At 49.4% G+C, this 16,217-nt stretch overlaps 1 protein-coding gene across 3 annotated transcripts in view; it reads right to left on the bottom strand.

Annotated features, from left to right (window-relative positions):
• VAV1 (vav guanine nucleotide exchange factor 1) overlaps positions 1–15,840 on the bottom strand; it is a 62,791-nt gene extending 46,951 nt beyond the window's left edge. For all 3 annotated transcript variants that reach the window (XM_060092328.1, XM_060092327.1, XM_060092326.1), the window contains exon 1: positions 15,637–15,840. In XM_060092328.1, coding sequence (XP_059948311.1) covers positions 15,637–15,840 — 204 coding nt within the window. The remainder of the gene's footprint in view (positions 1–15,636) is intronic.
• Positions 15,841–16,217: the final 377 nt, after the last annotated feature.

Below are 16,217 nucleotides of genomic sequence, written 5' to 3' on the forward strand. Positions count from 1 at the left end.
GCCAGACAGAGCCCTGTCCCCACAGAGCTTACAGTCTAGTGGCAAGGCAGACACCGAGCAGAGAGGCACATGAATCACTGGTTGATCACCACTGTGGTAAGCACGGAGCCCTGTGGGATCTGGTTAAGGGGGAGATGAGTCTGGTAAAGCCAAAACTCAGAGACGAAGCAAAGAGAAGAAGCAGTCCAGGAAAGCCTTGCGCACAGCCAGTGGGGAAATGTCAAATGGTGCGACCACTTTGTAAAAGTGGTTTGGCAGTTTCTTAACAAGCTAAGCGTGCACCTCCTATATGACCTATTCCATCCCCAGGCGTTTACCCGAGAGAAATGAAAGCAAGTGTTTATACAAATGTTCAGAGAAGTTTTATTTGCCAAAAAGTGGAGGCAACCCAAACGCCCATGGACGGGAGAACAGATAAGCAAACTTAGTAAGTCCATGCAATGGAATACTACTCAGCCAATAAGGAATAAAGACCTAAGACACGCAACAGTTCAGTGAATTGCAAAAGAATTATGCTGAGTGAAAGAATCAGCCTCAAAGAGTACATATCGTATGCTCCCCTTTATATAAAACTCTAGAAGGTGTGTAATAGGGAAGAACAAAGCTAACTACATATTGGATCTGTCTCTTTTACTCTAGCCCTTGTATAATTGCCTTTGCTACAAGTTAAGAATGTAGTCTGTAGCCTGAAATATACAAGATAGCCCATTCTCAAGGCTCTGACCTTTAAAGGTATTACACTTTTCCATTCATATGGAGATAAAAGTTGTTCAGAGAATAATGTTAATCCTGTTGGAGGTTTATAGGAACATTGTGACCTAACCTACATGGACAGCTGCAAAAACAAAGGATTCTGGCACCAAGAAGTTTGCAGCAACCAACCACACCCTCTCCCCTTTTAGTATAAAAGAAGCCTAAATTCTAGCTCAGGGAAGATGGTTCTTTGGGACACACGTCCATCTTCTCAGTCTGCTGGCTTTCTGAATAAAGCCGCTATTCCTTGCCCAAACAACCCATCTCTTGATTTATTGGCCTGTCATGTGGCCATCGAGTTTGGACTCGGTAACAGATACAAACTACTCTATAGTGACCAAAAGCAGATGTGGGATTGCTTGGGAATGGCAGGTGGGGGTTAGATAGGAGGGATTACAAAAGGGCAGGAGGAAACTTTTGAGGTGACAGATATGTTCAGTCTCTTGATTGTGGGTCTGGTTTCACAGGTCCAGTATGTCACCATTTATCAACTTGTGTATTTTAAATATGTCACTGATTGTATGTTAATATGGCTGTTTTTAAAAAACCAGCAGGAGACCAGATTCCTGCTGTGTGTTTCCCTAAAACTAGGAGCTTTAGAGGAGCTTTTCAGGGATGAGAGGATGGGAAGAAGGAATACTGTAAGCCACCATTGGTCAATAATGCAAAACACACTCCCCTGTCCCATTTTTTGTCCCTACCCTTGATAAAACAAAATAAGTGAGACACAAATATATGCTTTTTCTGTCCAAATAAATCTTTCTTTAGAGTGTGAGGTGGGGAAAAAGCGTTCCAGGCGAAGAGAATGGCATGCAAGGGGTATCTGCTCATTTAACCACCCCTTCATTGATTTGGCAAATATTTATTGAGCATCTATTATACTCCAGGTACTGGTTTAAGTGCTGGGAATGCAGCTGTAAACAAAAGAGATTCACATCCCTGCCCTCATGAGGCTGACATTCTGGCAGGAGACAAACAACAAGTGTGTTACATGAATATATATATATATATATATATATATATATATATATATATATATATCTTGTTAGAAGGTGGTAAATATTAAGCGAGAAAAATAAGATAAGGGGATGGGGCATGCCAGGAAGGGGTGCGATTCTAAATGAGAGGGCCAGGGAAGGCTCATGGAGAGAGTGACATTTGAGTAAAGACTTGAGGGAGGGAATGATCTGGGTAGGTGTCTGGAGGAAAAGCATTCCAGGCAGAGGGAACAGCCAATGCAAAGGCACTGAGACTGGACCCTGCCTGGTGCTTTGGAGGAAGAGGTTAGAGACCAGTGTGGCTGGAGCAGAGTGAGAAAGGGGGAGTGGGAGGGAGTGAACCAAAATTGGTATCAGATGCTGATTTACCAAAACCAGGGCCATGTGATCAAAATGGGGCAAGGGTTGTCACTGGAGCATCCCACCATCCTGCCATATCTCCCAGAGTCCCAGAGAGGGAAGCACAAATGATTGATGCCTTTTGAAGCTTTTTCTTCAACTCCCCGACTCAATCACAGATCAGACTGAAGGCAACAGCCCCACATTTCTTGGGGTGCTCAGATGCTGCACCCATCTTGGGGTCATTCTGGGTCCCCCAGGCAAACAAGCACAAGACAGCCACCCCAAGGTGAAGTTCTGGAAACCCTGTCCTTTGAGGAGTCATGAAGTCACTGTGGTGTTCTTCCTGGACCAGAGGGAACTTGGGAGAAGCTGAGGATGGACTCCTGGGAGGCAGGTCTCTGATGGGCTGTCTGGAGGAAAGGCAATTAGCTGTGTGCTTGGGGCCTGTGACAGGAGAGTCCTAAGAAAGGAGATCTGGGTTTGATCTAAGAGTTAGCTAAACTCCAGAACAAGCAGAGCCATTAAAGCTTAGGAGGACTCTGCCACAGGAAATAAAACCATTGCTTATCATTGATTCTCAGGCAAATAGTAGGAACAGCAACTTTCTTTAACTGAGATAATACACTGAGCTCAAAGAGGCAGTCACTTCCTCAAGGCCTGCTTGCTCTCAGATCCTACCTGCCCTTCCTTTGCTTTGCTCTGTATCGAAGGGAACTACATTTCCCAGGTTCCTTTGCACCCTGGCTTCCAGGTAGTTTCAGCCAATGGGAGGCCCAGGCAGGAGACCACAAGGTGGGACGAAGAGAGAAGCCAGGGTATCTCTCCCTCTCTTATTCTGCCTCTCCAGCAGCAAATACACACCTCCACGGTCTCAGCTCCCTGAAGACAGCTCTTGCCCAAAGTTCTAGCTCTTGTTAAATGGTTCTGGCCCCTGGCCCCTGGTCACACCACCTCCTTCTATTTTTTCTCCAGCCTAGTGGCTACTCTCTGGGTTACCTTAGTATCACCCGTCTCTCCTCAGCAATCCCATCACCATTAGCCAATTCCCTGAATTAAATCGTCTCTGTTTGAAAGACCTGAGAAGACTTCTGCTTTCCTGGCTGAATCCTGACCAGGAGAACCAGAAATCTGAATCTAAGACTATCTCCGTAACCACTTGAAAGGCTCATATGCTCCCCACAAAAGAGGCAGTATTCTTATAGTGCTTGTGGTCACAGGTTTGGCGGCCTGGCCACTTGCATTCAAATCCAAGCATAGCTACTTATTCACCTGAGCAACTTACTTAAACTTTCCATGTTTCTGCTTCCTCATCTGTGAAATTATGACAATAACAGGTAGCTGATTGTGCTTTCCAAAGATGGCCACAGAAATATCACCCATCCAGCGTGCTCTTCTGCAGTGTGACTTGTCACACCCTCCTCAAGAGGTGGAGTTTGATTCACCTCCCGTTGAGTCTAGGCTGGTCTTAGCGACTTGCTTGTCACTGAGAATGCAGCCAAGTGCACTGTATGATTCCCAAGTAGGTTAGAAGAAACCCTCCAGCTTCCGCCTTGTTTCCTTGAGAAACACTTGCTCTCTCTCCACGCTCCTCAAAACCCCAATCACCATGTTGTGAGGAAGCCCAAGCCACATGGAGAGACCAGGTTTCCAGGCAACAGCCCCAGCTGAGCAGAGCTTCAAGTCATCCCAGCCCAGGCACTCAACAGGGGAGTGAAGAATCCTCCAGATGATTCCAGCCCCCAGACATTCAAGGTTTCTCATCACAGAGCTGACAAACCATCATCACCATGCCCCATCTGAATTCCGGACTCACTGAATCTGTGAGAAGGATAACATAGTTATTGACATACATCACTTAGTTTGGGTTGGTTTGTTTCACAGTTACAGATAACTGAAACACAGAGGTACCTTCTCCATGAGCTTGCTGTGAAAATCAAGTGAGTGCATAAGTTGTAAGTACGTAGAACAACACTTGCACGTAGTAAGTGCTCAGTAAATGGGAACTGTTTCTATTGTTATTCATTATACTTTCTGAACCTATTCCCATCCATTTCATTAAAACTGTTCTTTTCAACTTAAAAAAAAAAGAGTGGGGCTTCCCTGGTGGCGCAGTGGTTGAGAGTCTGCCTGCCGATGCAGGGGACACGGGTTCATGCCCCGGTCCGGGAAGATCCCACATGCCGCGGAGCAACTAAGCCCGTGCGCCATGGCCGCTGAGCCTGTACGTCCGGAGCCTGTGCTCCGCAACGGGAGAGGCCGCAGCAGTGAGGGGCCCGCGTACTGCAAAAAAAAAAAAAAAAAAAAAAAGAGTGGATATATGTATATGTATAATAGATTCACTTTGCTGTACACCTGAAACTAACACAACATTGTAAATCAACTATACCCCAATAAAAATTAAAATAAATAAATAATTTTTTAAAAAACGATTCTTTTCAAAGTACCAAGACCTGGATGTGGATACGCTTTGCTCTTTGGGTCCCTTGACACTATGCCCTTCTGGCCACTTGACACTACAGCCCTATAAGGTAGGGACTATCCTTACCCCCTTTTCAAAGAGGGGGAAACCAAGTCACGGAGAGGTTCAGCAACTCACCCAAGATCCCAAAGTCAGGGTCAGCACCCGGACCCCCAGGCAACCAGAGTCCACGGCCCTCAAACAGGGTTTCTCAGTCTCAGCACCATTGATAATTGGGCGGCTGTCCTGGGCATAAGAGGACATGTAGCAGCATCCCCGGTCTCTACCCACTCGATGCCAGGACCACACCACTCCATCCAGTAGTGACAACCAAAAACATCCCCAGGCACTACCAAATGTCCCCTTGGAGGACAGAGCTGCTTGCCCCAACCCCAGTTAAGAACCACTGTGCTGTGGCCCGGGTTCAATCTCTGGTCAGGGAACTGAGTTCCCACAAGCCGTGCCACACGTTCAGGAAAAAAAAAAAGTTGCTGCAGTAACCACCACTCTGGGCTGCTTTCTATCGCCAGGGTCACATGGCCCAATCAGAACTCCCCAAAACCTGTTCCTCCCCCAGGCTTCCCATCTCAGCAAATGATACCCCCACTCATGCGGGTCCCTAAGCTACAAACTTCAACATCATCTGACCTCCTTTCATTCACTCCCAGCCCCCCTCCATCCAATCTGTTAGCAAGTCTGATCAGCTCAACCCCCAAAATGGGAGCCAGATCCATTGTCCCCAGCTCCTCGTCCAAGCCACCATCACTCCTCCCTGGGATACCTTCATCAACCTCCTCCTCCCAGGTCCCCTTACTGTCACCTCTATTGTCCTTAGAGTCCAGTCCCCACGGAGCAGCTTAAAACACTCCAAGACTTCCCATCATATTTAAATTCCACACACATCCCCACAGCCACCTCCAGTGAAGTGCCTTCCTCCCAAACATCACTTCCTTCTGCTCTCCCTTCTCTTGCTCACCTTCTGCCAGCAGATCCTTCATTCTCATCCTCCTGCCACAGGGCCTTTGCACAGCCTTTGCCCTCCCTGCTCCCATGCTTCTCAGAGCTGGTTCCTCATCCTTCAGCTCTCAGCTTTCCTTGACCATCCTCCAGAAGCCTGCCGCCTTTGTTCTTCTCCATCCTGACCCCTGGCTTATTCTGTCTGCAGCACTTACTACCGTGTTTTATTGATTTGCCTGTTTACTGTCTGTAGCGGGTTAAATGGCAGCCCCCAAATAGATACATCCACATCTGATCCCTGGCACCTTGGTGAGTGTGATGTTATTTGAAGAGAAAAAAAAAAGGACTTTGCAAGACTTCATTAAGGATGTCAAGGTGTGGAGATCTTTCTGGATTATGAGACACACAGACAGATAGACACAGAGGAAACAGCCACGTGAAGATGGAGGCAGAAGCTGGAATAACGCAGCCACAAGCCAAAGAACGCCTGGAGCCAGCAGAAGCTGGAAGCAGCAAAGATCGGATTCTCTCCTATAGCCTGGAGATGGAGCAAGATGCTGCCGACACCTTGTTTTCAAACCTCTGCCCTCCAGAACAGTGAGACAATATAGCTGTTGTTTCAAGCCACCCAGTTTTTCAGACTTTGTTACAGCGGCCACAGGAAACAGAACACAGGCAGCCTTCTCTCCCACAAGGCCATGAACTCAGGAGAGCAAAGAGGAAATCTGTGGTGTTTCCCATCACCCCAGCCATCTGCACAGCGCCTGTTGCCGATGATAAAATAAATGAATGTCTAACTTGAAGAAGCTCTCAATCTCACCTTCACCCCAGCCAGTAATTGTTCACTTCTCTTTGGATTCCGCTCCATCCCCCCAACCCCGCCCACCCACCTCCCCACCCCCCTACCCATCCCCCACCTCCCCGGACACAGGAAACTCACTCCCTCCAAAACAGTGGTTCTCTCAGGGGCAATTCTGCCCCTCAGGGGACATTTGGCCATGCCTGGGGACATTTTGTGGTCACTACTGAGGCGGGGGGAGAGTGGGTGAAGGTCAGGGATGCTGCCCAACTTCTTACAATGCACAGGGCAGCCCCCAAGACAGAGAATGAAGCCCCAATTTCAGCACTGCTGATGCAGAGAAACTCTGGACTCAATTTATTGATAGTACTTGATGCCAATATAAACATCGATTGATCGATTGATCTATTGCCTCCTGACTTCTCTTCCCCGCTCTTCTGGTAACAGTCCCTCAGTTTCCCAGGTGAAACAGCCCCTCCCCGAGCCTAGCTCCTTTGGGTAGAGTCGACCCTGCCCCCAGCTCCAGAAATGGGCACATGACCTGGCCTGACCAATCAGACCATACATTCTCCCAGGCACAGCAATTGGTTCAGAATTGGACATGTTACCCGCCCCCCCAAACATTCATGTGCAATGAAAGAGAGATCTGGGGTTTAGAGGCCATTAAATCGACCCTCCCATTTTCCACTGGACACACAATTGTGGGAATAAAAATTTGGTATATCTGGGCACTCTTGTTTGCCTCCATGAGGGGAAAGGATGACTGAAAATGGAGGGAAACACCTCCAGAGTTAAGAGATGGGGTGCAACGGGGAGAGAGGAGAGGGTTCCTGAGATATCTCCTGAACCCCTGGATCCAGCCAGACCTGAAGGCATTTCCTCCCAAGCTTTTCAGTTATATGAGGTAATAAATATTATTTTTGACTAAGCCAGTTTCAGTTGGGTTTTCTGTCACAAGATCTAAGACCCTTGCTTGAAACTTCTGCAGACTAAGTTCAGAATTTCCTCAAACCTTAAACTTCTCCAACTGAACATCCCTTATTTCTTCCACTATTCCCCAAGGGACCCGACTCTCATGTTCCTCTTAAAGCCCAGGTCTCAGAACACCATCCCTGAGATCAAAGGGGACAGTCCATCTTTACAATGTAGTGAGATCTTTAAAAGCCCAGCTATGCCCACCCAACACACCCTCTGGTCCTGCCCACTTCCTGGCACCATTAATGTTAGCAAAGGAAACAAACAGAACTTTGTCTTTCGGTCCCTCAAATATTCCCCAACCTCCCACACGCAAATTGGTGTGTCACCTCCTCCAGGAAGCCTACCTTGATTGTTTCTGGGTGTTCTCTTCTCTCTGCTCTCACAATACCCTGGGCTTCACTCACCCATCACTGAGTGTGTTAATCTGTGTTGTAACTGCCTATTTCCTCGTCTGTTTCCATGATTTTCATGATGGTCTGTGTCTCATTCATTGTGGGATTCTCCATCAGAATGTCTCAGAAATGTCTCTGAGGTGGGTGGTAGTATCATCATTACTATTGTTGTTATTATTGCTGTCATCACCATCTTCATTTGCCTCATTTTACAGATAAGAAAACAAAAGGTGAGAAGCCACATAACTCGGAACTAGTAAAGGCAGGATAATCTCAGGCAATCCATCCTCAATCATCGCTAACCAACTACCACTAACCAGTAGTAAGTAAGCACTCAACAAATACCTCCTAAATCAGGGAGGGATCAGCAAACTCTGTAAAGAGGCAGACAGTAATTTTTTTTTTTTGGCTTTGCAGAGAGAAAGCAGCCACAAACAATGTGTCAACAAGTAGGCAAGACCTTGTATCAATTAAACTTTGTTTACAAAAAGAGGCAGACAGCCCATGGGTTATAGTGTGCTGACCCCTGTATTAAATGACTGAAAAAATGAAGTGAATATTTGATCAACATTTATTGAGCACCTACTATATGCCAAGTGCTGTTCTAGGAACTGGGGACACAGTTGTGAACCAAACAGACAAAAAGTTTTGCCCTGACACTCCAGTGTGGGAAGCAGATAATAAGCAAATAAGTTTAAAATTATGGTAAGTCAGAGAGGGCTAAGTACTGTGGAGGAGGGCTTCCCTCATGGCGCAGTGGTTAAGAATCCACCTGCTTGGGCTTCCCTGGTGGCGCAGTGGTTGAGAGTCCGCCTGCCGATGCAGGGGATACGGGTTCGTGCCCTGGTCTGGGAGGATCCCACATGCCGCGGAGAGGCTGAGCCCGTGAGCCATGGCCGCTGGGCCTGTGCGTCTGGAGCCTGTGCTCCGCAATGGGGGAGGCCACAACAGTGAGAGGCCCGCGTACAGCAAAAAAAAAAAAAAAAAAGAATCCACCTGCCGATGCAGGGGACACGGGTTCGAGCCCTGGTCCGGGAAGATCTCACATGCCCCATGCAGCAACTAAACCCGTGCTCCACAACTACTGAGCCTGAGCTCTAGAGCCTTCGAGCCACAGCTACTGAAGCCCACGTGCCTAGAGCTCATGCTCCGCACCAAGAGAAGCCACTGCATCGAGAAGCCCGTGCAACCGCAACGAAGAGTAGCTCCTGCTCGCCGCAACTATAGAAAGCCCACGCACAGCAATGAAGACCCAGTGCAGCCAAACACAAACAAACAAACAAACAAATAAATAAATAAATACCGTGGAGGAAAATAAAAGAAGGAAGAGAATGGTGGGGAGAGGGGTAGGCAGGGGCAGGGGGTGTGATTTTTACATATGGAAACCAGAGGAAATCTCTCTGATAAGAAACCTTCAGGAGATAAGAGAACAACCAGGGTGTATATCTGGGGGAAGAGGGATTTGTAGAGAAAGAACAGCATGTGCAAAGGCCCTGGAGCTGAATTGCACCTGGTGGGTTCTAGGGACAGTGAGGGCAGGCCCACATGGCTGGAGTCGAGTGAGGGAGGGGGCGAGAGGGAGGAGATGAGGTTCTGCAAGGTGGGCAGAGGCCACATGCATAGGTTCTTCTGGGTCATGATGAGGACTTTCACTTTTACTCCAAGGGGAGCCATGCGTGGGAGGGCTGGGAGCAAGGGGAGGGACAGGGGTTTCCAGCATCCGCTGTGAGTCCTGAAAGGTGACATTTCCCAGTATTGGACCCAGAGAGGAAGTCAGTGAACAAAGCAGAATGGAATGGGAAAGAAGGCACAGCGCAAATGTTGACACCCGCCACCCAGGCTTCTGTCCCGGTCAGCCCCAGTGGACATGTTTAGATGCGATCTTCCACCCAACCCAACCCAACCCACTTGGCTGAGATTTGCTTGCACCAAGCCCCACCTCAAGTCCCCAGCTGCATCCTTCCCCCATGGCTCTGGTCCAGGTCCTCCTCATTCCTCATCCCACAGAGGTTTCCTCTAAACTAGCCCCCTCCAGACCTGCAACTCTGAAGCCAGCTAGGCATCACCCTGAGGTCCTCTGGCACTGTCTTCTCTATATCCACCCAACCCATTTCGTTGTCCTCCCTGGCACCCAGCTAAGCTACATTCCCATTCCTGTCTTGCAGCTGGATGGGACCACGTGACCAGTGGAACAAGAATGGAGGTGATGGTGCCACTTCTGGGCCTGGCCCCATGAAAACCTCTCAGGGTTTCCCTCCTCATAACTCCCTCCTTGTCCTCTGGCTGAATAGAGAACTCCAAGGGCTCCAGGGAGGATGGGGCCATGAGATGGAAAGAGCCCAAGTCCTGTAGGAACTTTGTAAAGAAGGGCTATCCTCTTAATCCCCCAGTTGACCCAAACTGGACTGTGATATAAGCTAGAAGTAAACTCTTTAAATTCACTGAAGCAATGCAGTTTATTACAGCAACTAACATTTTGCACCCAGACCTATACCACATCCTACAGGCAAGCTCAGATCCACTGAAATCAAATTAGCAAAAAAGAATGACTCCCATTAATTTAGCACTTGCTATATATTAATCGTACGTCAATCACCATGATAGGAATTTAACTTACCTTATCATGTTGAACCCTCACATAACCCTGAGATAAAGGTGCTGTCCACACCCCCATTCTGTAGATAAGACAACCTGGGCAGAAATAGGTTAGGTAATTTTGTTTCTCCAAGATCACAAGCCTAGTAAGTACCTGACTTGAAATTCAAAGCAGCCCAATATATAAAGAGTTCCTAAAAGTCAATAAGAAAAGAATGCCAGCAGTCCTAGAAGGAAAAAAATAATGGGCAAATGAAATGAACAAATATTATTTTGTAGAGAGAAAATATAAAGAGTTCTTAAACATACGAAAAGAGGCTCTATCTCACTCAGAATAAGAGAAATGTACATTGAGTCATAATGAGCTTCATTTATCACCCAAGTTGGCAAAACTCCAAAAGCTTAACAACTGTTGGCAAGGCAGTGGAGAAACCAGCATTCTCATTGCTAGAGGTAATGTAATTGGAACAATGCATATGGGAACAATCCCATACAGAGAACAATTTGGCAGGATCTACTGAAAACACAGACTCACCCACTTTGAGCCAGCAAAACCTTCTGAGAATTTATCCCATGGATATACATGCTCATGTATCTGGCTGCAATAATAACATTTATATGTAGCTAGATACTTTTCTAAGTTCTTGATAGTAACTCATTTATCCTTCAGAACAATGCTTCCAGATGGGGATTTATTATCTCCATTTTACAGATGAGGAAACGGAAGCACAGAGAGGTTAAGTAACATGCCCAAGGTCACACAGTAGAGGAGCCAAAAAACAGTTCATGGACAAGGTTATTCATCACAGTTAGTTTGTCAGAACAAAAGCCTGGTGCAATCCAAGTGCCCATTAATAGGGGTGATGGTAAATTAAGTGATCCCCAAGCCGTGCAATGGAATACAGTTTAGAGAAACAGTCCCTGGCCACATGCCTGCAGTGTAGCCAAAAAAAAAAAAAAAAAAAACAGAGTAGGGATCCTGGTACCAGGCTGCCTGGGTTTGAATTTCTGACTGTCACTTTCAAGCTGGGTGCCCTGAGGCAAGTGACTTAACTTCTCTGTGCCTCAGTTTTCCCATACGCAATATGAGGATAATGGTAATATCTACCTCGTAAATTGTTATGGAGATTAAACAAGTCAGTGTATAGAAAGTGTTTCGACCAGGGATCAGCAAACTTTTTCTACAAACATCTGGATAGTAAATATCTTCACCTGAACAGGCCAGACACTCTCTTCGTCAATTACTCAACTGTAGAGTTGTAACTGGAAATCAGCCATAGATAATACGTAAACAAATGGACGTGGCTGTATGCCAATAAAACTTTATTTATAAAACATGCTTGTGGTTCACATTCGGCCCTCCCATTGTAGTTTGCCAATCCCCAGTTTAGATGAACGCCTGGCACACAGTTAGCCCAGTATAAGTGGTTTGTTAAGTAAATGGACAATCTAGAATATCATGCAGTCATTTTTTAAGAAGAATGAGAACAATCTCTATGCATTGATTTGGAAAGAGTCCCAAGACGATGATTAAAGTGAGAAAAGCAGGGTATAAAGCAGTGGGTGGTATGTGCCATCTTTTGTAGTAAGAGAGGAGGGTAGTTAATAAAAACCTGCATTCCTGTTTGCATAAGGAAATTCGAGAAGGCTATATAGTCAACTTAAAGAAAAAAGGAGTCACTTATGGGGGAAGGTAGCACCTGGGTATCTGAAGAAGATGGCTAGAGGTTACACTTTTTCCCTGTGCACCTTTTTATGTGTTTTGATCTTTGAATGATACACGTGTATTATTTAACCAAAGAGTCAAATATTTTAAAGATTCTACCAGGCTGTCTGTCCCCCAGCACAGGGTGTCGCAGCCTCAGCACTGTTGATATTGGGGCCGGATAATTCTCTGTCGTGTGTGACATTGTTGAGCAGAATCCCCGGGCTCTATCCACTAGATGCCAGTATCAGCTCCCAGACGTGACAACCCCAACTGTCCCAGGACATAGCCAGGGATCCCCTGGGGGCGAAACCACCCCAGTTGAGAACCACTGCCCTGACCCAAACTCCTCCAGGCTGTGCTATGCTGCCAGCCTTCCCTATATCCCTCATTTTCCCTAAAAAGACTTTTTATAGAGGGTTTATCAGGTGTCAACACAGTGCTGAGCAGTATTGAAATACTACAACAGTCTTCCCCAAAAAAGGTGCCGTTTTTAGCCACAGTTCACAGATGGGGAAACTGAGGCTCAGGGAGGCAAAGCCAGCAAGTGATGCTGTCAGGATTGGCTCCCAGGTCTGGCTCCTCCAAGCCACCACCGTCAACACCCCCCCACACCCAGCCCACACCTCGTATTCTAACTCTCCTACCCTCTCCCTTCCCTGCCTCTGCCAACGGCACCAGCATTTACAGGCTGGGGACCAAAGCACAGAGAGGTTAAGTAACACGCCCAAGATGCCACAGTGGAGGAACTGAAAAAAGATTCATCATCTTGGCTCCAGTGACCGCTCCCATCCTGAGTCGAATCAGCTCCCCCGTCCTGGTGGATCTTTCCCACAATGACTGTCACATTCGTCTCTTCCTCTCCACTTCCTCAGCTTTAAAGTTTCATCTCTGCCACCCGGAATTTGGGCTCCCAGAGAGAGTGAGAGTGTCTGGTCATCACTGTGGCCGCCTATGATGGTGTCATCGTCTTTCTGGGTCTCAGATCTCAGCTTGGAGACTCGCTTCAATCTGACCTCACCCATGAATCATGCCCACCAGCCAGCCCACTCACTGCCCTGCAGCACGACTACGTGGGAACTGACCTGCTTCCACCTCAGAGCCTTTGCACTGGCAGTGCCTCCTGCCAGGAGTGCCGTTTCTTCAGAATCACATGACTCATTCCCTCACTTTGCCCAGGTCTCTGCTCAAATGTTGCCTCCTCAGTGAGGCCTCCCAGACCTCCTATGCAAAAGTGCAACCCCACATTCCCAAGCCCCCTTCTCCAGGCCATGTACCACCTCTGACAATGTATATGTTTCCTTATTTGCCCACTGTCAGTGCCTCCCACTAGAATGTGGGCTCTTCGACAATAGGAGTTTGTGTGTGTCTTTTTCCCACTGTCTCAGCACCAAGAAGAGGCTCAGCGTACATCATAATTGTTGATGAATGAACGAATGAATGAATGGATTAATTAATTAATATGCTCTTCCCACTTTCTACCCAGGGAACAGTGGAGCGAAAGCCGAGGAACTCTGAGGAGGAAATGAGAGAAACTAGGAAGCATCCTAATTCCAGGCTCCACACCTTCATGCCATTGTGTGTCCCCCACCCCATCCCACCCCCATCAGGAGCCCTCCCTTTTCTCTCTCTGCCCTTCCATATCCCACTGGCAGTTCATGTCCCAGGCTTAAATCTGTTGATGGACAGAGACTTGAAAACTTAGAGAGGCTGTTCTTGTGATACCTCCCTCCAACTTAATGTGACCACCTTTTAGCTTCCTGCTCATGGCCCCACTGTGAATGGGGCGCAGGGCTGAGCTTCAAAGGGAGACAAAATGCGCAGGGCAGGATGGCACAGAGCTCCCAGATGGGGAGGATCAAGGAACACCCCTGCCCAGTGCAGGGCCTGACACAGCTAGGCACCAGAACCCAGAGCAATTAGAAAACTCCTACTCACCCTCCAAAACCCAGCACAAATGTCCCCTCTTGCATAAAGCCCAACTCTCCCAGGCAATGTCTTGCCTTTGTTCCAGGGCCCCCAGCCCAGAGGTTTCTTCCTCTGCCCTGGTCCTGACAACACAAGGCTGGGGGATGTCTCTCTCCCCCAGTCTGGGAGCACCTTGAGGGCCAGACCCAGGCCTGGGTCCTGGGTGTTGCCCAGCACAGAAAATCAGGACACATTAGTCCCTGAAGCTGCCCTCCTAGAGAATAATGCCACAACCCCTTGCCTTTTATCAGAAAACCAGCTGTAGGGAAGATGCAGGGAAGGATAGAAGTTCATCCTTAAGTCTAACCACTTTCCTATTAGCTGCTGTTGAAGCCTCACTGGATCTCGATTACTCAGAAGTCTGGGGCCTGACTGGTCCGACAGCTACTTCCTTCTGTGTGGAAGCCAGGAGGCAAGCAAATGGAGGAAGATTTGGGATAGCCTGTGGCCAGAGCAGCTGGTGGCTGGGAGTGGCAGGGGAATCTCTGGGGTTCCCCCGCTGCCATTCTTTCAGGAAGCCTGCCTGGGCTAGGGGAGGGTGGGCCTCTTCCACGTGTGGCCCTATCCCCAGGAAACACCCCCAGGGACCCCCATAGGCCCACTCCCTGGTCACTGACTGCCCCTCCCCACATCCGCACATGGCATCTCAGGCCAGAGAGGAGGCAATGCCCGAGCCTGCCCACCATCCGTCCCCAGAGAGGTCCCCCTCTAGCCCACAGCGCGTCCAGATAAGCCTTTCCTCCCAGGGTAGGGCCTGAGGGCTGGGTGGCAAGTGTCAGACCCGCAGGGTAGGCAGGGCATCCCCAACCGTCAGCCATCACTTTCCACCCAGAACTCAGGAGGCCAGAGGGAACCAGAGAAGGTAGAACAGAAAGAGAATCCAGTCCAGTTACCTCCCCCACCCCACCGCATTCAAATAGGGATTTGAATAGATTTCCTGAGCTGGGGGCGGTCACAGTCAAATCCTCCTCCCCCTGGACCCGGGGGCCCTTGCAGAAATCCCTACAGAAAAAAAGCAGCTATTTCTAGGTTCCCAAAACCCCAGGACCCACTTTCGGGGTTCTGGACCAGGTCCTGCCTCAACGTGCCCCCTGGGATGGATGGAGTTAGGAAGACCAGACCCCCAGGCCCATAGCACCCCACCCACCCCATGCTGCCCCAGGCCCAGGCAGGAAGCCAAGGGGAAGATGTGAGGGGAAGGAAGGGGCCCAGGGCCTGGGAGGAGGAGACACATGTGGGGGAAGGAATCGGAGGAGGCCCCTCCCCCATAGCCAGAATCTTGAGGGGTGGGGGGGGGTCAAAGGAGTTGAAAACCTCAGGCACCCTGTTGGCCACCCAGGGGGTTCCTAGCCCCCCTCAAGACGCCCACAGAGTCCCTTTTTGGGGCTTGATCCCCACTGGAGCCAGCCTGGGGCTTTGGGAGCTTTAACCCCAAGTTTGCCAGTTCTCAGCCTAGATGTGGGTTAACTGAGCCTATGAGCCCATTCCCGTTAACCTTGGGTGGGCCACCCCTGTATCCCCGAGTGTTACAACCCCCATATCCCCCGTACCCTGTGCCAGACCCTGCGGCGGGGGGACATCCTCCCCTCTACACGGCTGGCCCAGAGGTGCAGAGCATCAACCCCCTGGGTACCAGCCTGGGATGCCTCCCACCACCCACCCTGGGGCAGGCCCGTCAGTGGCCGTCTCACCTGGGACATCTGGGGACGCAGGTTGACCTCCCGCAGGTTGATGGCATGGGGCAGCAGGTTGTTGAGCAACTGGCACAGAAGGACACCATCCCGGAGGGCCTGCGCCAGTTCGCACACCTGGGCCCCATCCCAGGTCACGCGGTGGCTGGGTGGCAGTACCCGGCACTGGATCAGCCAGTGGGTGCACTGGCGCCACAGCTCCATGGTTGCTGGCTTCCCCGGGCCGGCCCGTGCACCCTCGCGGCCTCCTTCGCCGCCCGCCCGCTTGCCTCCGCTAGCTAGCTACCACTTCCTCTTCTTTGCCTGTAACTGTCGCCCTGAGACGGGGCGGAGGGGGAGCTGTGGGGCGGGGGGCGGGGAGCACCTGCAGCCCAGCTCCAGCCCAGCCCCTTTCAAGCAGGACCTGGCCTCTCCTTCCCCCACCATCTAGTACTGGGGCATCTGGGAATGGGTTCAGGGTAACAAGGCGGAGGCCTGCCTCCTTCCTCTGTATCCAACCCAAGAGCGGTACAACCTCGGAAACATACTCAAAATCCGCCCTGTTCTCACCCCTCCCTCCTCCACCTCCACCCTCATCCAGC

The sequence above is a fragment of the Mesoplodon densirostris genome, chromosome 3 (assembly GCF_025265405.1).
Source record: "Mesoplodon densirostris isolate mMesDen1 chromosome 3, mMesDen1 primary haplotype, whole genome shotgun sequence".
Classification (NCBI taxonomy): domain Eukaryota; kingdom Metazoa; phylum Chordata; class Mammalia; order Artiodactyla; family Ziphiidae; genus Mesoplodon; species Mesoplodon densirostris.